Source organism: Sorex fumeus, unplaced genomic scaffold (genome assembly GCF_029834395.1).
Source record: "Sorex fumeus unplaced genomic scaffold, SorFum_2.1 ptg000131l, whole genome shotgun sequence".
Lineage (NCBI taxonomy): Eukaryota > Metazoa > Chordata > Mammalia > Eulipotyphla > Soricidae > Sorex > Sorex fumeus.
Genome location: NW_026606188.1, coordinates 39630165 through 39654455, shown reverse-complemented (window position 1 = coordinate 39654455; position 24291 = coordinate 39630165). Strand labels below are relative to the sequence as shown.

General features: G+C 53.1%; 1 protein-coding gene across 1 annotated transcript; it reads right to left on the bottom strand.

Moving 5' to 3' along the window:
• Window positions 1–376: 376 nt before the first annotated feature.
• Window positions 377–21192, bottom strand: SARS1 (seryl-tRNA synthetase 1). Its single transcript, XM_056139059.1, has 11 exons — window positions 20971–21192; window positions 14098–14168; window positions 13272–13352; window positions 11197–11355; window positions 9927–10070; window positions 9125–9280; window positions 4128–4349; window positions 3532–3661; window positions 2644–2801; window positions 1306–1435; window positions 377–658 (listed from the first exon to the last, which is right to left on the bottom strand). The coding sequence occupies exons 1-11, from the start codon at window positions 21104–21106 to the stop codon at window positions 501–503; spliced, it is 1545 nt and encodes a 514-aa protein (XP_055995034.1). The 5' UTR covers window positions 21107–21192; the 3' UTR covers window positions 377–500.
• Between the last annotated feature and the right edge of the window lie 3099 nt (window positions 21193–24291).

The window sequence follows — 24291 nt, the reverse complement described above, 5'->3', positions numbered from 1 at the left end:
CGCGTGAACTGGCTCTCAGGTTCAGCAGGCGCACGCCGGAGGAGGGCGAAAACACCAGCCCACAAGCCGCCCGGCCAGGGCAGACAGAAGTCGCTGCCGCGGGTCGAAGCTCCTTTGGGTTAAATTCCGCCTCACGGTGGTCTCCTGCCCAGGAGCCGGAGGCTCGTGCGGGGCTTTCTGAAGCAGGAGCCCTTGTCCCGCAGACTGGAGTCTCCAGCTCACACGTGGCCCCCATGTCCCCCTCCCACGGCCCCCCAGCCCACCCTGACTGCACACACAGCAGCGGAGCCCGGTGTAGGGGAGTGGCCGGACCGGGAGGAGGCGCAGGAGCAGCCCCGGCCTTCCCCGGAGCTTTATTATACGCTTGCATGAGCTGGCGGAAACGGGGTCCCGGGGCCCCCGCCGGAGAGATGGGACCCCTGCGCGGCCTCAGCAGGCGGTTCCCCTTTTAGCCATGCTAAAAGTCAGATGGGGCGGGCGGCGAGGGGGCGCCCGGAGGCTCAGGAATCCGCCACCTCCATGGCCTGCAGCCGGCTCTCCAGGGCCACGTCTCTGGCTGCCCCTTTCTTCTTGTTGCCCTCGTGCTGCTTCTTCTGCTTCTTTGACGGCTCCTGGTCGATGGGCGCAGGTTTCACAAACGGGATCAGTTCCTGGAGGCCTGCAAGGGAAGGGGCCCTCCGGTCACCCAGGGCTTCTCAGGGCCACAAGCGCCAGAGCCGCAGGGGAGGGGCAAAATGACTGCTCGACAGGTCCACACTCCCCCCAACCAAGGGGCTGCCACCAGGCTCTGCTTTCCTGGCTCTCCCCCCCTTGGCTTCCACACGCCACCTTGGTGATGCGCTCCCAACCATGCTGGGCACGGAGCCGGGGCAGTCTGGGAAGCTGTGTCTGAATTAAGAAAAGTCGGCCTGGGGCTCGCTCAGGAGCAGAACAGTGCCGGCCTCGCCAGGAGGTCACGAGTTTGCTCCCCAGGGCTGCCCGTGGGCTCCGGGCAAGATCCTGGTGGCTCTGTTGCCTGGGATCTGCCCAGCAGCAGATGTGTGTGCGCGTGTGTGCATGTGTATTTGTGCATGCAGTGTGTGCGTGCATATGTGTGTATGCGTGTATGTGTGCTTGTGTGTATGTGCACGTGTATCCTTGCAACAATGAAGAAAATAAATGGGAAGCATGTGCGTGCAGTTATCACAGCCACATTTGTGTCGTCAATACTGTGTGTGTGTGTTGTTTTCTCATCGCTGCAGGAGAGGGGAGGGAGGGACCGGCTGTCCATACAGCAGAGGGAGGTAGCTGGGCGGGAAGGCTGACCTGGTGGCATGAACTCCTTCAACTTCTCGGGTACCACGATGCCCTTGTCTGTCTGGTAGTTCTCCAGGATGGCGCAGATGGTGCGTGTCGTGGCACACATGGTCGCATTGAGCATGTGCACAAACTCCACCTGCAGGGAGGGTCCAAGGGGCAGGGTGAGCTCGGCTAGGGGCTGCCCTGCCCCCCAGCTAATGCTGATCATTGCTATACCTGAACTTCCAGGTACAGAGGGCCTGTTAGATCACTGTGGAAATTCACTCGTGTGTCCAGAATGACAAGTGGCGGCCCTCTGAGTGGAGGAAGCAAGTTCTAAGGTGGCCCCTCTTTTTTGGGTGGGGGTTGGGCCACACCCAGCTGTGCTCACAGGACCATGTAGGATGCTGGGGATCGAACCTGGGGCAGCTGCGTGCAAGACAAGTGCCCTACCCACTACTATCGCTCCAGTCTGGCCTCTTTGTAGCTATTTTTTCATGGTCACACTTGGCGGTGCTTAGGGGACACTCCTGGCTCTGTGCTCAGGAGTCGCTCGAGCAGTGCTATGGGGGTCCCTGTGGTACCCGGGTGGAACCAGGGTCTCTGGCATGCAAAGCAGCGCTGCGTCGTCTGTGCCAGCCCCCAGCCCCAAGGTGCCTTCTCCTTCAACCCCTTCCAAGCCTGACTCAGACAAGATCAGGACCTAAAACTGGGCGGGGGTGCAGAGCAGACACTGTTTCTTGCCTGTTCCGTGTAGACAAGAGGGGATTATCTCACCTGGCATGATGGGAAATACGGACCCGAAAGAAATGCTAGACTGACTCTGTCGGCTGGAGGCTTGGGTTTCCCGCGCTTGGGATCCTCTCCTCATGCAGAAAAATCAACCCACATGCAGAAAGCCTTTTTGTCTTTGTGTGTGTGTGTTTGGGCCAGATCCTGGCTCTGTGCTCAGGGTCACTCCTGGCAGTGCGGGGGAATCATATGGGATGCTGGGGATCGAGCCCGGTCAGCCATGTGCAAGGCAAGCGCCCTCCCTGCTGGACCACAGCTCCGGCCCTGGGAAGCATTTTCAGTTTCCTTTTCTTTTCTTCTTTTTTTTGCTTTTTGGGTCACACCCAGCGATGCTCAGGGGTCACTACTGGCTCTGCACTCAGGAATTACTTCTGGCGGTGCTTGGCGGACCATATGGGATGCCGGGGATCGAACCCAGGTCCTCCGTGTGCAAGACAAACGCCCTACCCACTGTGCTATCGCTCCAGCCCCTCAGATTCCTTTTCTGCTCTAGACTGAGCCGCTGGTATTTGTCCCAAGAGGCTGGAAAATACGACAACCCAGGCACATCACCCGCAGACCCCCAAGTCCTACCTTGTCCATCATCTTCTTGGTTTGACCATATCGGATTCGGAGCCGGCGAGCCTGGTAGTCGGTGCAGTTGGAGCAGGAGACTAACTCGCGGAAGGCTCCGGAGCCTGGAAACCAGGCCTCCAGGTCAAGCTTCTTACTGGCGGCGTGATTCAGAGACCCTGTGGGGACAGACCCAGTACCCACAAAGGAGGCACGTCAGAAGGCTCGAGGCTGACCTTCAGCACACCCGGGGACCCTTTCTGGGGGTCCCTCCCGGCGATACTCTGTCAACTTGGGCTGACGCCTCAGTCCTTAAAAAATGTTCTGGGAAGTGCACACAGTGGTGCTCAGGGGCCACTCCTGGCAGTGGGCTGGGGTCACTCTCACTGTATTCAGGTCTGGGGAGCAACACTGGGCCTCCTGCATGCAAAGCATGTGCCCAGTCTGTTGCATTCTCTTTGGGTTGGAGAATCCTTATTTTGTGTGTGTGTGTGTGTGTGTGTGTGTGCGCGCGCGCGCGCAGCACATACAGATATATGTAATTTTGGGAGTCACATCAGGTGGGCTTAGGGGCTATTTCTAGCCTCAAGGGGCTTAAACAGGGGTCACTCCTGGTGATGGGCCTGGGGAACTGCGGTGCTCAGGAGCAGACTGGAGCCTTTTATGCACAAAACACGCACAGAAGCCCTTTGACCCGTATTGCCTGAGCCCTGGAAAATTCTCAGATTCACATCCCACCCCTCCCCACCCCCCCCAACCCTGGCAGTGAAACTGCGCCCAGAGTCTCAGCACCGCCAGGGGAGCAGAGTGATCTTTCAATCACGGTGGGCGACTAGATACACCCTCAGCCTCTGTGGTGAGGCAGCGGGGGTGGGAAGTGGGGGTGGTGGGGTTGGTGGGGGCCGCTACCTGAGACGATATTCACTATGTGGTAGGGGATGCCCAGAGACTGGTAGAACTCCTCGGCCGTGGCGATCATCTCTTCAAACATCTCCCAGGACTTGTTGTCGTGTGGCGACGAGTAGACAAACTGCTCGATCTGCAGAGAGGAGCACGGTGGGCAGAGTGGGGACGAGGCAGGACGCATGGGGGCAGCGGCCTTCCCATCCGAACCCAGGGCGAGGGTGCCGGGATGCAGGCTGGGCTGGACCCAGTCCCGGGTGGGGGGGGAGGGAGTTCTGATGGGTCGGGGACGAGCACAGGCCCCCACACGGCATGTGGCAGAGAGAGCGCCTGCACCCACGATCAGGAGAGTCGGGCAGCGTGTCCGGGCCACACAGCGGGAATGGGGGCTTAGGGGGGAGGCGGCATTGGCAAACGGGCAGCCGGGCCCCAGAGCAGGCTCAGAGCCAGCCCAGCCAGCCCTGCCCACCCTCCAAAGGGAAGCCGCGGGAGGAAGGGGACTTCACCCACCCCCTGCCCTCCTCTCCCTGCCTGGGTCAGATCAGACAGACAGATAGACAGACAGACAAGAAGCACCCTGACTGCTCACCCCAGCTACGCACCTTCTCAAACTGATGAACTCGGAAGATGCCACGCGTGTCGCGCCCGTGCGAGCCCACCTCCTGGCGGAAGCAGGTGGACAGGCCCGCGTACTTGATGGGCAGGTCCTCGGGCCGGAGCCACTCGTCCCGGTGCAGGGCCGCGATGGGCTGCTCAGAGGTAGCAATCAGGTATTTCTCATCATAGGAGTTGTCATCCGCCTTTTCACTGCCCTTGCCGATCACCTGTGGGAAGAGGCATCTTTGCAAGTTCAGGGTGAGGGGGGCAGACCGAATGCCCTGAACAAACACCATGAACTCCTAGCTCCTGTCCCGCACACCCGAATACACAAAAGGAAAAGGAGAGCGCAAGAAGGAAAGAGCCTCCCCTAGAGGGAGGCTGGGGATGGGGGTGGTGTGGAGTGTTGAGGGATGGTGAGAGGGAAACGGGACATTGGTGGTGGTGGTGGGAAATGGACACTGGGGAGGGATGGGTGCTGGATTGCTATATGACTGAAGCCAAATTATGAACACCTTTGTAATGATCTATCTCACAGATATTCAATTAAAAAATTTTTTAAAAAGTAGTGTGGAGGGGCTGGAGTGATAACACAGAGGGTCGGGTGTTTGCCTTGCATGCAGTCGACCTGGGTTCGATCCCTGGCATCCCATATGGTCCCCCAAGCACCACCAGGAGTGATTCCTGAAAGCAGAGCCAGGAATAACCCCTGAGCATCGCTGGGTGTGACCCAAAAAGAAAAAAAAAAAGGTAATGTGGAGTTCATGCCCAATTCAATCAGCTTAATCAATGGCTGAATAAATAGCAGTACTCCTACATTAAAAAAAAAAAGTCAAGGGGGGGGCGCAGGAGCTCCACTGGAGTAAGGGTCAGGAATAAAGAAAGAGCTGGAGCGATAGTTCATTTGCCTTGCCTGTGGCTGATGCCTTGCATGCGGCCGACATGGCCGACCTGGGTTCAATTCCTCCACCCCTCTCAGAGAGCCCGGCAAGCTACTGAGAGTATCTTGCCTGCACGGCAAAGCCTGGCAAGCTCCCTGTGACGTATTCAACATGCCAAAAACAGTAACAACAAGTCTCACAATTTGTTGTGAGATGTTACTGGTGCCCGCTTGAGCAAATGGATGAACAATGGGAGGACAGTGCTATAGTGGCTGACCCAGGCTGGATCCCCAGCACCCGATGTGGTTCCCTGAGCCCACCAGGAGGAAGCCCTGAGCACTGCAGGGTGTGGCCAAGAAGCCCGTTCCCCAGAACAAGAAAGCACCGGAGGGACTGTCTCTAATTCCAGCCCGGGAGTGAGCTGGGGCCAGAGGGGTCATTACAGAGAGCAGGGCACTTGCCTCACACGCAGCCAACCTGGATTCAATCCCTGGCACCACACATGGTCCCCCGAGCCCCACCAGGAGGGAGCCCTGAGCATGCCTCAGCATAACATGCAAAGCAAAAAAGCAACAACAAAAAGACAAGGGCAGAACAGATGAATCCAAGATAGGTCTCTAAGATCAAAAGGAGTAAAATACCCCATCACCATCTGAAAAGTGGGACACTGACAAACAACATACAGAAGAGTGCATTCATGTATAAACAACAAAGTGCAAAAAGCCGGGCTGGGTTGCAATGAAATGAGCCAGTTGCAATGGAAATAAATCCATTCAAAAAAATGTCAGCCGTTGACCGAGGGCCGAGTCTTTTCAGCTGGGCTTGGGCCGAAGGAGACAGTCTCTGCTTTTCTGCTTTCACGGTGCTTACGGGTTCTGTTAGTTTAAGGTTAATTATAGCCCCTCATCAATTTGGTGTTCAGCTGACGAAAGGTAACAGAAGGAAAAAAAAAAAACCACTAAGATGGGACAAAGCCTGACATAACACGAGCACTAACAGGAGAGCCCTGGCCTGCTCCCCAGGAGAGCCGCCTCGCCTGCGTCTGGGCACGCAGGCAGCACACAGCAAGGGCCGTGAAGGACGCCCTGGACACAATGCTCAGATGCCGTGGTCAAGCTGTGTAAAAGGGGCACGCGTGTGAGGGGCGCCCAACAGTGTCTGTGGTTTGTTTTGACCGTATGGGATGCTGGGTATCGAACCTGGTCCTGGAAGGGCCCTCCCCACTGTACGGTGGCTCCCTCCCCTCCAATAGTGTATTTTAAACAACAGCTGTAGAGATTTGGGGAGGAGAGGACTCTACCCCTTGCCCCTTGCCGGGAGGTATTGCTTTGATTCAGCTCAGAGGGGCTGGATAGAGGGAAGGAAGATTCCAACAGAACCACATACCACCAGGAAAAGGGCATTCTAGCCCCCGGGGCGCATTTCACACACAGTGGACAATGGAGAAAAGCACAGGGACCTTGGAGTCACAGCAGCGGCCCTGTAGTTGTATGGAACTTTGCAATTTGGGTGTGGTTTTTTTTTTTTCATGTTGTTTTCTTTCTTTCTTTCTTTCTTTCTTTCTTTCTTTTTTGCCCATACCCAGCAATGCTCAGGGGTTACTCCTGGCTCTGTGCTCAGGAATTACTCTTGGTGGTGCTGGGGGGATGTCAGGGATTGAACCCGGGTTAGCCGTGTGCAATGTGATCACCCTCCCCACTGTACTATCTCTCCAGCAACGATCACAGCGACCATGATCACAGCGACCATCCTGTTGTTCGTCGATTGCCTCGAGCAGGCACCAGTAAGGTCTCCTTCGTCCTAGCCCTGAGATTTTTAAAAAAGTGCCATATTCAAGACTCTTTCAGGGTTAGGAGAATGAGACCCATCATTGTTACTGGTATTTGGCATATTGGGTACGCCACGGGGAGTTTGCCAGACTCTGCCATGTGGGCAGGTTACATTCGGTAGCCTGCCAGTTTGTCCAAAGTAGGAATGAGATAATAAGAGTCTCCTGCCCCCGTGCCTGGATGTCCTCGCCGGGGCCCCTTGGAGGGGAGCGGGTTGAGTTTCCCTCCCCGTCCCGACCAGGGCTCCGGCAGCCAAAGACCTCCAGAACCAGCCACCACCATGCTGAGACCATTCTCCACACGCATGAAGGTACAGGCAGAGAAACAAAGGCATACGGGTCCCGGGGCTGAGATCTCCAGCAACAAATGATACTAATTTTTAACAAATGAAAACTTAGTTCCTTGACTTGCACCAGCCACAAGGTCAGGGGCTGCCCATCTTGGGTAGCTCCGGGAGAACCTTTCCATCACTGCAGAAGTTCTACAGGGCAACTCTGCTCTTCGCTGTATCACTGTCATCCCGCTATTCATTGACTTGCTCGAGCGGACACAAGGAACTTCTGCATTCGTCCTAGCCCTGAGATTTTAGCAGCCTCTCCTTACTCGTCCTTCCCAACGGTGCCGCATTGGAGGCTCTTTCAGGGTCAGGGGAATGAGACACATCATTGGTACTGTTTTTGGCATATCAAATGCACCACGGGAGCTTGCCAGGCTCTGTCGATTTTTATATTTATATAACTATGGAAAAAAAAAACACACTGCTCTTCAGAATGAACAAACTAAAGTCTGCAGGAGTGCTGGGCAGATCCCGCACCAATTAGACAAGTGACTCTCCCTGCCTGTGGATCCAAGAAGCATCTGGAAGAGGCAAGAAATGCAGGGTACATACTGCCAAAGGCTGCTCCTGATCTTCAATCTAAGCTTCTACCAGGGTTACCTGCAGAGCGCCCACCAGCTTACTCTTTAAGTGAGCAACACAAGGAAAAGACAAAAGAGTTCTCAGGGGAGACCGGAACAGATTCGTCTCCTTAAAGGAAAGAGTGTGGGGCAGGGAGTAGTAACACAGCGGGAGATAGTTTAGTGGGTAGGAGTTTGCCTCGCACTTGGTTGACTCGGTCCCAGCATCCCATATGGTCCCCCAAGCCTGCCAGGAGTGATCCCCGAACGCAGAGTCAGCAGTAAGCCCAGAGCACTGCTGGGTGTGACAGAAAGAAGAAAAGAGAAGAGAGGAATGAAGGAAAGAGAGGAAGGAAAGAGGGAGGGAGGGAGGAAGGGAGGAAGGAAGGGAAGAAAGAAGGAAGGAAGACAGGAAGGCAGGCAGGCTCTAAGTTAAATACTTGCTGACTTTAGAGAAGTGTTACATCATTGTTTTTTGGGCTATACCCGGCTGTGCTCAGGACTTACTCCTGGCTCTGTGCTCGAACATCATTCATGGTAGGGCTCAGAGGAGCATATGAGATGCTGGGGACAGAGCCTGAGTCAGCAAGGCGGGTGTCCTGCCTGTCATCCTATGTCTCTGGCCCCAAACGTGCCTCTTTTTTGAGTTCAGAGTCTGTTTACTGAAGAGATTCTTCACTTCCAATCGAGCCCTCTGCTCACCATGGCTCGGCACCTGAGCACCTCCCGAGAGAACTGAGCAGCATCCCAGCCCCCAGCAACAGCTGATCTCCCCCCACACCTCCCTCTGCCTTTCCCCGTTCAGTTTCTCTCTGTGCTGGAAACCAAAGATCTACAGAGACATCAAGATGGAGATGCCAGTTGATGGTGGACATTTATGCTGAAGGTCTTGGAGTCAAAACCGTGAAGGATGAAGTTCAGGAGAACAGAAACTAGGAAGAAAAGGAAATAAAAGGAAAAGAGAGAGAGGGGGAGGGGGAAAGAAGGAAGGGGAGGGGGGAAGAAGGGAGGGGGGAGGGAGGAGAGCTCCCTATGGAGGCTGAAGGCTGTGTTGGAAGCACCCTCATTTGGATGTGAAAATAAAGACGCGTTTGGACGTGAAAATTAAGCGCCCTCCGAGTCTGTTTTGTCCCATCGGGTAGCCATTAATCACATGTGTCCGGCTTTTGTTTCAGGGCCACACTTGGCAGTGCTAAGAGATAGTCCAAGCCTGGAGCTTGGGGGGGTGGGGTCACTCCTGGCTGTGCTGGGGGAGCAGGGGATGAAGAGCCGACACCCAGCCCTCCCTGAGCTGCTACCCTCATGCCGGAGCCCGTTCAAACAGAACCGACGGACTCCTCGGCCGTGCCTGGAAGTGGAGCGGCTGGGTCACAGTCCACACCCGGGTCTACTCACCTTGTACAGTTCTTCATCAAACTGACTGAGCTGCGCCACCTCCTGCATGACCTCCTTCCTCATGAAGAACGGGGTGTAGATGGGGGTGTAGCCCCGGCTGCCCAGGGTGCGAAGAGCATACTGGATGAGAGCCTGTTCCAGGAACACCAGGACGCCCTGGGAGGAGAGGAAGGCACGGGGTGGCTGCAGCGGACGGCCCCTCTCTCCATGGCGGCACCCCAGTCATGCTCAGACCTGGCCACGCCCCACAGAACGTGAGATGCCAGGGGTAGAACTCGGGGCCTTGCAGAGGCAGGTGTACTACCACTGAGGCCACCTCCAGGCCTCCCCCGCCCCCGTGTCTGCAGGGCTCGCCTTTCTCTAGGACATATACACATGACACACAAAATTACTTGACCACGGCTTCCTGGAAGCCACCCCTGATTTCACCTGCTGCCTGCCCCAGGTGATGTGGGTTTGTCGTCTCTGCCTGTCACTCTCCCAGTGGTCAGGGCTACTGGCCCTCCGTGGGCTCAGGCTCCATGACTTTTCTGTCTGACTACCCAATTATCCTGAGCACCTTTAGAAGCAGAGAGGCCTTGATTCAGTTGGTAAAACTTGTTCGTTCTAGGTTACACAACAGCGTTTGCCCCGGGACCCTGCTATACGTGCTCCTGCCTCAGAGAGCTGCGTGAAATTGCCAGAACATACACAGGGGAAGTGGGGGCTGGGGGTGCCAGTGGCGCATTCGGGGGCCTCCCTGGAGCAGCTTCTGGTGGCAGGGCCACCGCCCGCCCCCCCCCCCAGGGGGCCCAGTGCCCACCTTCAGGAAGTACCCGCGGCTCCCGGCCACCACGGCGCCCTTCTCGCCCTCAAAGCCGTCCACCATCACCACCAGGTCCACGTGCGAGTACTTCTTCCTGACTGTACAGTCACCCCAGACCCTCTCGACTTTGTTGTCTGCGTCCTAAGGAAAACAGAGCAGGAGAGAAAGACACACTCATGGCCACACCCCAACCCTAAGGACCCCCCAGAACTCAGGCGAGCCCGTGCCTAACTCAGGCCCTCTGCGTGGCAGCTACGGGCACTGGCCAGAGAATTGGTGCCGGATCAGGAAATAATGCTTGCTGAGCCCGACAAGTGACTGTACCCTAGGAACTGAGGCCAGGATTTGCCTGGGGACCAGAGGGATTCTCCACCCCCAGAGTTTACCCTTTTAAAGAATTCCTGGGAAACCCTGCCCCAGGATAACCACAGACAATCCGCAAGTCTGGGGCAGGCGCCTAGGAGAATGGAGATTTTCCCCCCTGGGTTCTTATTGGTCGGGGCCCCGGGAGGGCGGGCTCTGGGCCCTGACCTCCAGGGTCGGCCACCCCCGCCAGGGAGTTTCACGTTCACCAGGGACTGAAAGAAAGAGGCACAGATGGGCCTGGCCGCGGCTGGGGTGTCAGGGAACAAAGGCCGGGCTCAGAGCAGCTTTGTGCTGGGGAAGCTGCCTCCCCGCAGGAAACTTTTATCATGCAGATTCGCCTCCAACCTGCAGCTCCCCAGCAGGGGGTGGGTGAGGGGTGAGCAGATCCCTCCCTGCTGCCCAGGGCAACCCACTCGGAGGATGGCCAGGCCTGATTTAGACCCCAGCTCTGTGCTGGGGTCTCCTGTCTGCGGTGTCTGACTCCTTCCATACCCACCCGCCGGCAGAGGAAACGCACAAAGAACTGGCAGGGTTCCAGGTGCCATGACAGGGAGAGGGCCAGTGTCCCTGAGGCCTGGTGTGTGTGTGTGTGTGTGTGTGTGTGTGTGTGTGCGCGCGCATAACACCATAACACAGAGAAGGCCAGTGTCCCTCAGGCTCGCGTGAGTGTGTGTGTGTGTGTGTGTGTGTGTGTCTCGGAGAGGGCCAGTGCCGGAGTGTGTGTGTGTGTGTGTGTGTGTGTGTGTGTGTATGTGTGTCGGAGAGGGCCAGTGTCCCTCAGGCCTGGGGTGTGTTTGTGTGTGTGTGTGTGTGTGCGCGCGCCATGACATGGAGAGGGCCAGTGTCCCTCCGGCCTGGGGTGTGGGTGTGTGAAGGGAAGGGGCAGGAGGCAGGCGCCTACCTCATCATTGCTGATGGGCACCGAAGGATGCAGAAGGTTCCCGATCTCTCGGAGGTTCTCAAACCGCTCGGCTTCCAGGCGGGTGCGTTCAGCATCACACTTCAGGATGGCCTCGTCGATGAGGAGCCGGACCTTCTTGATCTGGGAGACTTGCAGGTCCTGCGGCCAGCACACGGGAACAGTGAGTGTTGGCCAGCAGGAAGACGGTTCTGCAGCCCCTGCCCTGACTCCCTGGGGCCCTGCAGAGCCAAAGCTTCCCAAGGGCAGAGACTGACTCCCGTGGCCCCCAGCAGCCCAACCCGCTGCTTTCCTTCCCTGGGGTATCCAAGGCAGAGAAGGGGAAACTCAGACCCCTCCGGTGCTCCCATCTTCCTCCAGAATGGGAATACTGCGGCTGCCCTGATTGGGTGCTGTCTCATTCTCCTGATTAAACCAATTTGGCACTTGATTATGTTCTGCATTTAAATGGTTCTCGCTAGAAAGATATAAACTCATTAGGAGCCAGAGACCTCAGCTCTGGCTTATTTTACCCCTTCCTGCAGGTGTTCCAAATGGTCCCGATCATACTGCGGGAGGGTGGAGGTGGAGGCACCCGGGAGCGAGTTAATCAATCGATCACTTTAAATCTATCTCGCCCACTGAAAATAGCCAATGAAAAAAATCCAATCAAAACAGATGATGGGGTGGTTGGGAGTGGGAGATGCCACAGATAAAAGGAAGCCCCCAGCCGGGCACTCTTTTCATCCGCTCACCTACGTCCAGGCAGACAAAGGAACCAGGTAGGCTCTTAGTGCGGAGAGAAAACAGGCACAGAACCCTGGATGTCACCCACACACATGTGGCTGTGGCTGGACACTGAGCACAGCCAGTGACAGGGAGCCACGGGGCTAGTCCTAGGAGACTCGGTGGCAGGACTCCAGACTAGGAAAGGGATCTCCAGGTGGAGGGGGCACAGGGACAAGACCAGGCCCCGTGTTCGGATGTGGGGAACAGGACTTAGAAAGCTGGACACTGGAGTGGGTATGGGGGGGGGGGCAGATGGGGGGGGCAGATGAGTGATGCTGCTCACAGGAAAAAGGGGAGTCTGGGCCATTCAACTGAACCGTTACAGCAAACTTGAATTTCTCTCTCTCTCTCTCTTTTCTTTCTGGGTCACATCTAGCGATGCACAGGTGTTACTTCTGGCTCATGCACTTAGGAATTACTGTTGGCGGTGCTCGGGGACCATATGGAATGCTGGGAGTTGAACCCGGGTTAGCAGCGTGCAAGGCAAATGCCCTGCCTGCTGTACTATCACTCCAGCCCCGCAAACTTGAATTTCTCATGCGTCCCTTCCAGCACAGCCACTCTGCCTCCCTGTCTTTAGTTCTTGCTTTGCTTATGTTCTTGTATTAAGGGTGTTTTGGTTTGGCGTTACACCCAGCTGTGCTCAGGGCTTACTCCAGGCTCTGTGCTCAGGGATCACTACTGGCGGTCCTTGGGGGGGACGGGAGGGGCATCTGTGGTGCTAGGGATCAAACCAGGTTGGCCACATGCAAGGCAAGTGGCCTACTCACTATACTATCGCTCAGGCCCTATATTTGGGTTCATTTATTTATTATTTCTTGAATCCCTGAGATAGACCCTTACAAAGCTGCGCCGGGTTAGGTGTCAGTCAGTGTTCCAACACCCCTCCCTCCACCCACGCTGCTTATTCCCCAGTGCCAGGGTCCCCACTTTCCTTCCCACCACCCCTTACTCCTGTGTTTGGGGTTTTAAGATTAAGGACTGGTGCCTAAAAAATCTGAAGATGGCTATTAGTGGCCCGTGGTCATCAACGCTAACCAGCTCCTGATACACGGAAAACATCTAGACTGTGAAGATCAAGTTCTGCGAAGGAAAGCCTGCCCGCTCTCTCCTCCCACCCTGGACTCCCCCCTCCATTTGACTCCGCTGCTGCTGCTGATACTGCCAGGGGACACTGTCAGAGCCAAGGAGCTGTGTCCCAGCTAGAGAAACCCGAGGGTGCTGTAGCACTGCAGGGGGCGAGCGGCCTCGAACGAGCAGCAACCCCGAGCCGGGCCACGGTGACTCACGGCCAGCGTGTCTGCGGTGAGGTCATCAAGGTTTGCTGCGTTCTCTGGAACAGACTCGTCATCGCCCAGCGGCTCTTTTTTCTGCAGGGAATAAAAATTCATTATCAGAAAGGGTGAGGGCTCACATGTGGGGTCCAGTCCCCAGCACTGCAACCCCGGGGACAGAGTCATGAATAGCGCTCCCCCCACCCCTGCCAAAAAAAAAAAAAAAAAGTAAAAAGTAAATCTATTACTAAATAAAAGAAAAATTCTTTCTTTTTTTGGGGGGGGGGCTGGAGCGATAGCACAGCGGGTAGGGCGTTGGCCTTACAAGCGGCCAACATGGCCGACCCGAGTTCGATTCCTCCGCCCCTCTCGGAGAGCCCGGCAAGCTACCGAGAGTATTCAATATGCCAAACACAGTAACAACAAAGTCTCCAATGGAGACGTTACTGGGCCCGCTCGAGCAAATCGACGATCAACGGGAGGGCCTTTATCTTTTATCTTTATCTTTTTTTGGGGGGGGGGTATGGGCAGTGGAGGTACACTGGGATTACTCAGGGCTTACACCTGGCTCTGTGCTCAGGGGTTACTTGTGGAGGACTCGGGGACCATGTGGGATGCCGGGGATCGAACCTGGGTTTGCAACATGCAAGGCAAGTGCCCTCGCCACTGTGCTCTCTCAGGCCCCTGACAGATTAATGAGTGTGCATCAAATTGGTATCTGGCTCTTCCGACATGACTCTTTAAGGGATGTAACCTGGGGCTGGAGAGCTGGGACAGTGGGCGGGTGCCATCACCCTTCTGCTTTGCTCAGGCTCTCCAGACTGCCCCTTGCTTCTCTTACCTTCATTTTCTCACCGATTGTCTTGCTGCAGAGATTCTTCAGCTTGTTCAAGTTGTCTGCCCGAAATCTGCCTGGAGAATGAAGATCCAAGAATATACCAAAGGTAAGCACATAACAACAGTACCTCCACTTCCTGATACACCCCGAAGGAACAACCCCCGGGCCCTGCCAAGATGCAGGTAGCTCGAGGACCAGCCAGAAGGACGTGAGGACTCTGGGAGCTTTAGGACCCCAAGTTCCGCTGCAAACACTGGTGGTGACCAGAGTTCCCTAGCATTTGCTGACAAGGAGAAGATCATTCTATGGTGGAAATGCAGAAGCCCTGAAACTGGAGCTACGGCTGCAGGGACTTGAGTGATTCAAGCAAATGGATCCTGCTGAGTCTCTTGATTCTTCAAAGAAATTTTGGGGTACAAACTGAGTTCTAGAAAGGCCGCTTCTTTTTAGTTGTTGTTGGTTTGGGGTCACACCTGGTGATACTCTGGACTCACCCCTGGCTCTACACTCAGGAATCACTCCTGGTGGGGCTCAGAGGACCTTATAGGATGGTTGGAATCAAACCTGGATCAGCTGTATGCTAGGCAAGAACTCTACTTCATGTACTACTGCTCGTGGCCAAGATGGTAGCTCGGTTCCCTGAACTTACTCATTCATCTCTGTGCTAGAAATGACTGACGTTCTCTGGGCTGACGCTATGCTCATCTGGCAATCTCAAAAACGATTTTGTTTCTTTCTTCCTTTTTGGGTTTTGGGCCATACCCAGAGATGCTCAGGGTTTACTCCTGGCTCAGCACTCAAACATTATTCCTGGTGGGCTCAGGGGACCATATGGGATGCCAGGATTGAACCCAGGTCAGCCATGTGCAAGGTAAGCTTACCTGACATAGTGTACTCCTTCTCCAGCCCCTCAAGAACAATTTCGCTTCTTAAACATTGGTTTTCTTTAGAGAAGGCAGCACTGATCAGCCTACAGCTTGTGTCCAACTTGAACACATTGGTGCATTGGTAGGACTTTCCACAGGGTAAAAGAAAGCTAAAAATTACTATCTAGACATAGTTATTCTAGTTTTGACAACTATTTACAGATTTGACAACTATAAACTAAATTAAAAGTTCCAGAGCCAGGGAGACAGCTGCAGGGGTAGGGTGTAGGCCTGGCAGGCATAGCGGCCCGAGTCTGACCCCAACACTGCATGTGTTCCGCCCCCCCCACGCACACACACATACATAAACAAACCACAGTGCTTGAGTGGACCTGGTATTCCCAAAACCTCTGGGCCTGAATAGCACTGTGTGATGGGGCCCAGGCTATGTGGCCTGGTTGGCCAAGTATTTCTAAGAGAGTAGCTACAGAATACTGTGAGCACTGCTTAGGTGATGTCTCCCCCATCAAAAGGAATAAGCTAAACTTCAGTGCATGTGTGTGCAGGCATGCTCACTCACACATACTACACTCTCATTCACACATTCACATTGATGACAGAGATGGAACACACAATTGGTAATCAGGCTGCCAGGGGCCACGGGGGAGAGGGAGAGGGAGGAGAGTGAATTACAAAGAGAAGCAGGAGGGGATCTCTGGGTAATGCAATGATTTCTGTGTCTTGCATATGACAGTGGTTACACAAGTCACACAGAACTGAGGCCGGGGATATGGACCAAGCGGTAGAGCATGTATGCAGCATGTACTAAATCCTGGGCTCAATCCCTGGCACTACATGTCTCCCATCCCGCCCCAACCTCATATACCTGGCCCAGTGTAAATTCTCACAACAAAATCACACACACACAAACACACACACACACACACTCACACACACAACTGGGGAATCTGAATAAGGTTTACAGATTGTAGCAAAGTTGATTTCTTAGTCTTGCTACTGTACTAGTTATGTTACACATTGTCACTTGGGAAAATGGATCTGCCTGAAGGGTACGCAGAACTCTTGTAAGTCTGTTTTCAAATGAAAAAGTTCAAAAATGGGGCTGGGGCAATAGTACAGTGGAAAGGGTGTTTTCCTTGCACGCAGTCAATCTGAATTCAATTCCCAGTATTCCATATGGTCCCCTGAGCAACTCCAGGAATAATTCCTGAGTACAGAGCCAGGAGTAATTCCTGAGCATCACTGGATGTGAACCCCCCCCCCCAAAAAAAGAAAGAAAAGCACAAATATAAGTGACAATGCCTATTTCTTGTGTGTGTGGGTGTATGCTGGGGTTGGCCACACGCAAGGTAAGCGCCCTACCCACTGTACTATCTCTCTGGCCCCAAACAAAATATAAATTTAAAACTACTCTCAACTATGCTGAATGTTTTCATGGAAATAGTCTATGTCTTTGTTATCTTTCATTTCTTCCAGTAATGTTTGGATTTTTCAGTTAGGGATCTTACATATTATTGATTAACGACATCTCGAGGTATCCGATGCTTTTAAATTGTTCTTAAGTGCTACATTTTCAGAATATAAAAGAAAACAAACAACATCCTGATTATTGTGTAGAACGATTTTTCTAGGTTTCAGTCATGTATTTTATTATTTTTTGTTTTAGGACCATGCTTAGTGGTACTGCGGGGCTTCTCCTGGCTCTGTGCTCAGGGGTCACTCCCAGCCACGCTGTCCAGGGCAGGGGATGGAACCTGGGTCTCCTGCAGACAGAGCAGGCACTCAGCCCTCTCTGCACAAAGTGCGTTGAATATATATTACATTATGACATCTGAATTTTTTTCCCGCATTTTAAAAGTTTATCTAAAAGTAGCATTAAGGGGCCGGAGAGATAGCACAGCAGGTAAGATGCTTCCTCTGCACTGCCGATCCAGCCCCTTTCCATTCATTTTGGAGGTACACAAAAAGCACCATTCATGCACCCTGAGACAGGTTTCAAGGCAACGTCCATCAGCAGGCTTGGTGGGTAGAGTTCTGTATTGGGACCCCAGGCAGTTGTGGGGAAAAAAAAACCCCACTGCTAAACACAGCAACATGAAGAATCTTCATACACATCCATATGAGGGAAAGAAAACACATAAAATGGTATATCTATTTGTTTGTTTGTTTGTTTTGTTTTGGGCTCACAGCCAGCAGTGCTCCGGACTTATTCTGGCAGCAGCAGTATATGGATGATGGGGATAGACTGCAAGTTGTCTGTGTGCGAGGCAAGAGCCTTACCCATAGGATCGCTCTGGCCCAAAATACTGTATCTTTTAAAAGTTCACTTCTTTGAAACTCAAAACCAGATGAAAGTAATTTATGGTGAGAAATAAGACTGTTCTCTTGGTGGGGGTAGTGGAGCTGGAGGGGGGGGGTAACATGGGTGCTAAGAACAAAAGGGAACCCGTGGAATTGCTGAGACTCTGAGAACTTGCCCTAAGGTCTGATATCTTGATTTGGGTGGCGGTTGGATGGGCAAACAGATCTGCAAAGTTCCCTGAATTGTAGCTCTCCATCACTAACATGCACCTGTCATGCTCGTGGCCAAGTTCAATCCCCCCCACACACCACATAGCCCAACCCCATACCCAGCTTGTACATGAAGATGTTCGTCCTGGGGGCTGGAGTGATAGCACAGCGGGTAGGGCGTTTGCCTTGCACGTGGCCAACCCGGGTTCAATTCCCAACATCCCATATTGTCCCCTGAGCACTGCCAGGAGTGATCCCTGAGCATCGCCAGGTATGACCCGAAAAGGGAAAAAAAAAAGTACGTTCTTTGGGGCCAGGGATGCAGCTCAGGGGCCAGCCCCTGCCATGCACTGTGAGACTCCGGATTACTGAATCTCCAGCACTGCCCGAACCAGCCCAACCCCCAAAGTGCGTTGAATATATATTACATCATGACATCTGAATTTTTTTTCCCGCATTTTAAAAGTTTATCTAAAAGTAGCATTAAGGGGCTGGAGAGATAGCACAGCAGGTAAGATGCCTGCTTTGCACACAGCCGACCCAGCTTTGATCCCCAGCATCCCATATGGTCCCCGAGCTTGCCAAGAGTGATTCCTGAGTGCAGAACCAAAAGTAACTCCTGAGCATCTCTAGGTATGGTAGAAGAACAAAACACAAACAGAATGTAGCATTAAATGCCACAATAGAGCTACCTAAGTTAATATCCGCATGAAGAACACTCACCAAATGAGGGAGTGATACGGAGAAAAGACCTGGGTGGCAAAGCGGGCAGACGGGGGCAGCACCCTGAAAGTTAACTTCAAGGAAAGAACTGGGCAGGAGAGAAAGCAGATGGATTGATGCCTGCCTTCCGTGAAGCCCACTCCTGGTTAATCTCTAGCACCAAGTCCCCGGAACCCCAAGCACCACCTGGGGTCACTCCTGAATACCGAGCTAGGAACGGTCTCTGAACACTGCTGGTTTGGCCCAAACCCTCCCCACTAAGTCCTGGCAAAGTGAAGAGACAGGAACAGTATGAGAGAGTCTGTGACGGCACAAGGCCTGGCCAGATTCAAAGAGAACGGAGGCGGGACAGAACGGCAGGCAGTGTAGAGAGCGGGCCCTCACATCGGTCACTGTGTTCAGCGTGTTCTCACTGTGTGTTGATGAGGAAGGAAGACTTGACTTGAGGCCCAAATCACTGTTGGTGTGGAACATGCCTGTTCTTCCTGTGTCTGTGAGGATTTTCTCTGGGAGCTCCTGTTCTCTCCCACAGCCCAAAGATGCACATGCTGGTGTGTCTGAAAGGTTCTGGTATGAATGAATTTGGGCAGGAATGGAGCTTAAGTATCAAGCCTTGTCTCTGTGAGGTCCTGTTCAATCTCCAGCAGCCCCCCCCCCAACACACACACACACACACACACACACACACACACACACACACACACACCACTGAATAAATACAGAGGGGCATCCTGTCTAGGGCTGGGACCCCAACTTATAATTCCCGAGCTTCTAAGATAAACTCTGGCCACCCATACCCCTAAATTAGAAAAAGCAGTTTGGAAAATGGATAAGTGAATAACTGATATTTTTAGTGTTTTAGCACTTTAAGTACAAGCTTGGTGATGTTTCTATGACCAGAACTATGTCTTAGGAACTCAACTCTTGCTTCTATCAGTCAGCCTATAACCAACTGGGTTTGCCTATGTTGTTTCACTTAAAGCTGCAGTTTCTAGAGGATGGAGTAATAGTACAGCAGATAGGGTACTTGCCTTACAAAAGTGTCTGACCTGGGTTTGATCCCTGGCACCCCATATGCTCCCCTGAGCACAGCTGGGTATGGCCCAAACAAAACAAAACAAAACAAAACAAAAAGTTGGTTTCCAGACTCTATCAAGGATATTAACTGAGAATTACAACTGAGGCTGTGTGCACAGCTGGGAACCAGGATGGGTTCTGGATTATAAATCCTTGTAGCAGCTTGACGAAAGACCCTAACCTTTCACCTGAGGTTTGAATGTACAAAAAATCTTGATACATCTGTCAATGTGATTTTCGGAAAAGCTAGGCACTCCTTTGGCCACCAAGAAGGGATGTCGGGTAGAACCAAATCAAGAGGTATGTTGAAAATAAGATACATGAATTTTTCATCCAGAAGACCACTGTGCCCTAGAAATTCAACAAAACTTTTGTTTTGTTTTGGGGTCACGCCCAGCAATGTTCGGGGGTTACTTCTGAATCTGCTCGGGGGGGTCATATGGAATGCCAGGGATCTGGCTGAGCAAATGCAAAGCAAGTGCCTTACCAGCTGTACCATCTCTCCACCTCTCAATAAATCTTTGTCCAACCCTTGCTCAGGCCTAGGTGTAGTGGTTGGTCCTGGAGTTGTCTGTGTGTTTGTCAAAGCGTACACAAACCATACAGATGAACATAAAGTACTGTGGGACTCAGATTTTTAGTCAAAGTCATTCTGCAGTTGAACAACAATGGCTCAATTTAAAAAAAAAAAAGGATACTTTCAATTCCATAAAGAAAGGTGTCCAGTTCCACTTTTCCCTTCCCCACTTAATCTGCTAGAATTCAAATCTTCAAGTTTTGATTTGGGCAGCGGGATCCCACCATCTCCATCTGAAGGACTGAGAATCAGCAGGCACGGAGTCCATTGTGTACATCGAGGGAAAACAACCGTCCTCCCGGAAACCCACCTGATTCTGGGAGAGCAGACGCCTTTGCAGGGCGCGGGCCTAAAGCCAGCTCTCCGCGAGTTGCGCACTATTGCATCAGACAAAACGAGTCACATGTGCTTGACAGCGTCCTGCCCACCCGGGGCTGTTCCGAGCGGCGGGCTCAGTGCTGGGATTAAGTCTCAGCGCGCCAGTGTGTTTCAAACAACCTTGATGAGCGCGAGCCTTTTCTGGCCTCTCCCTCCTCCTCTGCCCGCTATGCGATCTACCTCGGACAGCCCTTCCTCGACCCCAGAGGGCCTGCCCGGAGCTCGGAGCGGGACGGGCTTCACCAAAGCTCCGGGCTCCCTGCATTTCGGCCGGGAGCGGGAGCGGCCTCTCCCCGGTCCCCGAAGGACGGCAAGACGGGGTGGAGCCGGGCCAGGCGCTGCGGAGGTGACTCAGGCTCAGGCTGGAGCCTCGCGCGGATCAAATGAGCAGGGAGCCCACTCCGGCCCTGCCGAGGGAGAGGATTAAACTCAAAAGAGACCACCCCGCCGGCGCTCCGAGCTGGGGCTCCGGGCTGGCTTCCGGCTCCCGGGGGCCCCGAGGCTTGACAGCTGCGGCGCGCATGCGCACAGCCTCCTCCCGGCGGCCGGCGGCCAGCGGGCGTGGACGGCGCGCGCGTGGCCGGGGAGAGCCGGCGCGGGACGGGGCGGCTGCTCGGCGGCGCCGCCCGGGAGCTGGGCCCCGGGGCGGGCGCCGTAGCCCCCGGCGCGGGCGCGAGACCCCGCCTGAGATTCCCCCCTCTCCCCGCGCGTCCGAGTACTCACATCGCCGCCACTCGCCGTCCGCCTTCACCAGCTGATCCACGAGCCCCGGGTCCTTGAAGCGCTTCTCCTGCGTTTCTCGGATGAGGGCTGGGTCCCCTCCTTTATCCACCCGGAACAGATCCAGATCCAGCACCATCTTCCCCGCGCGCACAGGCCAAAGCGAAGGGAAACCGAGGGTCGAGCGCCGCAGCCGGGCACCACGCACTGCGCAGGCGCGCTGACCCACCCTCCTCGCGCAGTCGCAGCGGGCGCCCCCTCCCGGCCGGAAGCCTCCGTGCAGGGGGCGGAGCTAGAGCGGAGGGCGGGGCTGGTGGGCGTGGCCTCTCCGAGGGCTCCTCCTACGCTCCCCGTAGGAGTGCTGCCTGCCCCCTGGAAGTGAGTGCCTCGGATGCTTAAGAGCCTATCTCAGGTTAGGCAGAACCTGTCAATGCTGTTTAGGCTAGAGCTTGTACCTCCAGTGGACGCCAGTTTCTGTCTTAAAACGTTGATAGAAATCTTGAGACAAGAGGATGGCTATATATTTTACGGGTGTATTTTGTGGCATACTCCTGGTTCTGTGCTCAGGGATCGCTCCTAGTAGTGCTGGGGGGTGGTGGTGTGGCATATGAGGTGCAGAGGATTGAACCTGGGTGGGAAGGATGCAAGGCAAGCACCTTAACTCCTGAACCATCTGTCTGGTCCTCCCTAGTCCTGAAATCTTTGAAAGAGACATGAGACTTTTCCAAGTCTCCAAATCTGCAAATTTCTAGCAGATTTGAAGGCAGTGCAAGCTACTGAGGCCTTATCTTGGATCTTTTTGAGCCCTTCAAGATTTATCTTGAATCTTTTTGAAGATTTCATGATCTTTACTTTTAAAATCGTCCTTTTACAGTGAAACACACTAGTTTCTGTTGGGAACCAAAGCGATGGAATGATCTTCTTGAGAACAAGAGATGGTCTGGAGGGTTGGGTGTTGTGTTCCTCCCAGCCTCAAAGCTACTGTGCTTTGTGTTTTTTACACCACGTGCATGACCTGCTGTGATGAGGCGCTGCTGTTTCTCCCCATGCCTGGCTGCCGGCTTCTGCAGCCAGCTCTGGGATGAGAACAGAGCCAGTGACAATGATGAAGCTGACCAGCTGAGATCAGAGGGAGGAAAGCGGGTTTGTTTGGGTTTGCTCCCCTTCCTGATTCATCTTGCAGAGCAAGTGAGGTATGAAATTGTGGGAAAGAATATAGGGAAGAAAACATGCAGGAAGCCTGGGTTTCTGGAACCTTCTAAGGCTCTGAACCCTTCTAAGGGGACTACCACTTCTGTAACAATGAAGGCACTGCCCTAGGGGACTGTCTACTGTTTCAAAACAGTGATGGATGTTCCTGAGTCTGTACTGGGGCTAGGCTTAGGGGAGGAGGCCACTGGGCTGATCCTTTAAGTAACTCCCCAGTATAACTGGAAGGGTGACCTTAAAGTTCTGGCCTCTCCAAAGGCCCTTAGAAGTTTTCACCACTACTCTTATTATCTTACCCAACATTTCCCCTTTAAAGTTCTCATGCTGTGCTGGAATATTGAATATGTGTAACATGAAGAACTTTGTAAACTATAATGTTTGTATAAGGTGTAAGGGGAAAATAAAAGTAAAAAAAAAAAAGTTTTCATGTTGGGCCAGGTAGATTAACACAGCCAGAGCACAGACTTTACATGGAAGAGGTATGACCCAAAGAGGTGAGAACAATGAAGACCAAGACTTGTGTTATACTGGTTGGAACCAAGGGAATTTGAGGTGAAGGACCAGGTGCTTGATCAAACAAATCCATTTATAATATATATTATATAATTTGTATAATATTATATTATTATATAAATTATAAAATAATTTATAATTTGCATACATAAAAACCACACCCTCCTGTGCTATTTTTCAGGTAACCTCCCGGAGTAACCAAGTATAATCAGAATCTGGGTTACACATTCCAGAGTCCTCATTCTTCCCTAAAACATGAATATTCCATCCCTAATTATTAGCCCTATTCCTATACTTATATAAACATGATAGTTGTAAGAAATGACACTGTGCTCTCTGGAGTATGCTACATTCTGACACTTAGAGTGCACACGATCACTTTTAGTCCTTAGTATTTTTTTTTTCTATTTAAAAAAAAGATTCTGGGGGCTGAAGTGATAGCACAGTGGGTAGGGCGTTTGCCTTGCATGTGACCAACCCAGGTTCGAGTCCCAGCATCCCATATGGTCCCCTGAGCACCGCCAGAGGTAATTCCTGAGTGCAAAGCCAGGAGTAACCCCTGTGCATCCCCAGGTGTGACCCCAAAAGCAATAAAATAAATAAATAAAGTTAAATAAAAAACAGATTCTGACTTGTCCTTGAGTTCTTTCCTGTGCAGAACAAATGAACCTAGCTCCCAGATCAGGATCTGAGGACCGCTGGCCTGACTGAGCACTTCCTGAGTTAGTTCTGCCTCACATTTCTCTGTCCTAGATACTCCTTTCCCCTCCCCTGTTACTTTAATTTGGGTAGTTCCTTTTTCCTTGACTGAAATCTTCCATAACACCCTCTTACACACGACCCCTCCCCCACTGGTTTCGTACCTGTTCAGGTTCCCACAGCCATTTGATCATGCAATTTCAGGTGAATCTGACAACTTAATCTTTAGTTCTTGGCTTCCTGCTCCCTTTTATCAGTGAAACACAATAAGAAAGTAATCTCATGTTCCCTTTAACAATGAACCCTTAAAAATAACACAGGTCAGGGGCTGGAGCAGTAGCACAGCGGGTAGGGCGTTCGCCTTGCATGCAGCCAACCCGGGTTTGATCTCCAGCATCCCATATGGTCCCTTGAGCACCGCCAGGAGTAATTCCTGAGTGCAGAGCTAGGAGTAACCCCTGTGCATCACCAGGTGTGACCCCCCAAAAAAAACCCCACACAGGTCAGGAAAAGCTGTCAGGATTTGGGGGTGAGGGGTTGAATGAGTTGTCAATTCTCCTACCACACTGTGCCCTATGGTAATTGCATTTTTTTTAATACAGGTTAACTTTAGCACTGACATGGTTCCAAATTCTCCTTGAACGTCTCATATCATCCAGAGTTGATTTTTTTTGGGGGGGGTGGTTCCCAAGCACAGTTTAGACAGGGTCCATTCTGGGAATTCTTGATCCCACAGCTCACGTCCTGCAGTTTGGTGCTGCGCAGACCCAGCAGTGCTGGGGGTCTCCAGGGACCACCTAGGAATGCTCAGGAGCCATTGGGACCACAATGTTGGTGGAGGAGGACCCAGGGCCTTTGCAAAGCATGCAGTATTCTTTTCGGTTTGGGGGGGTCATGCCCAGT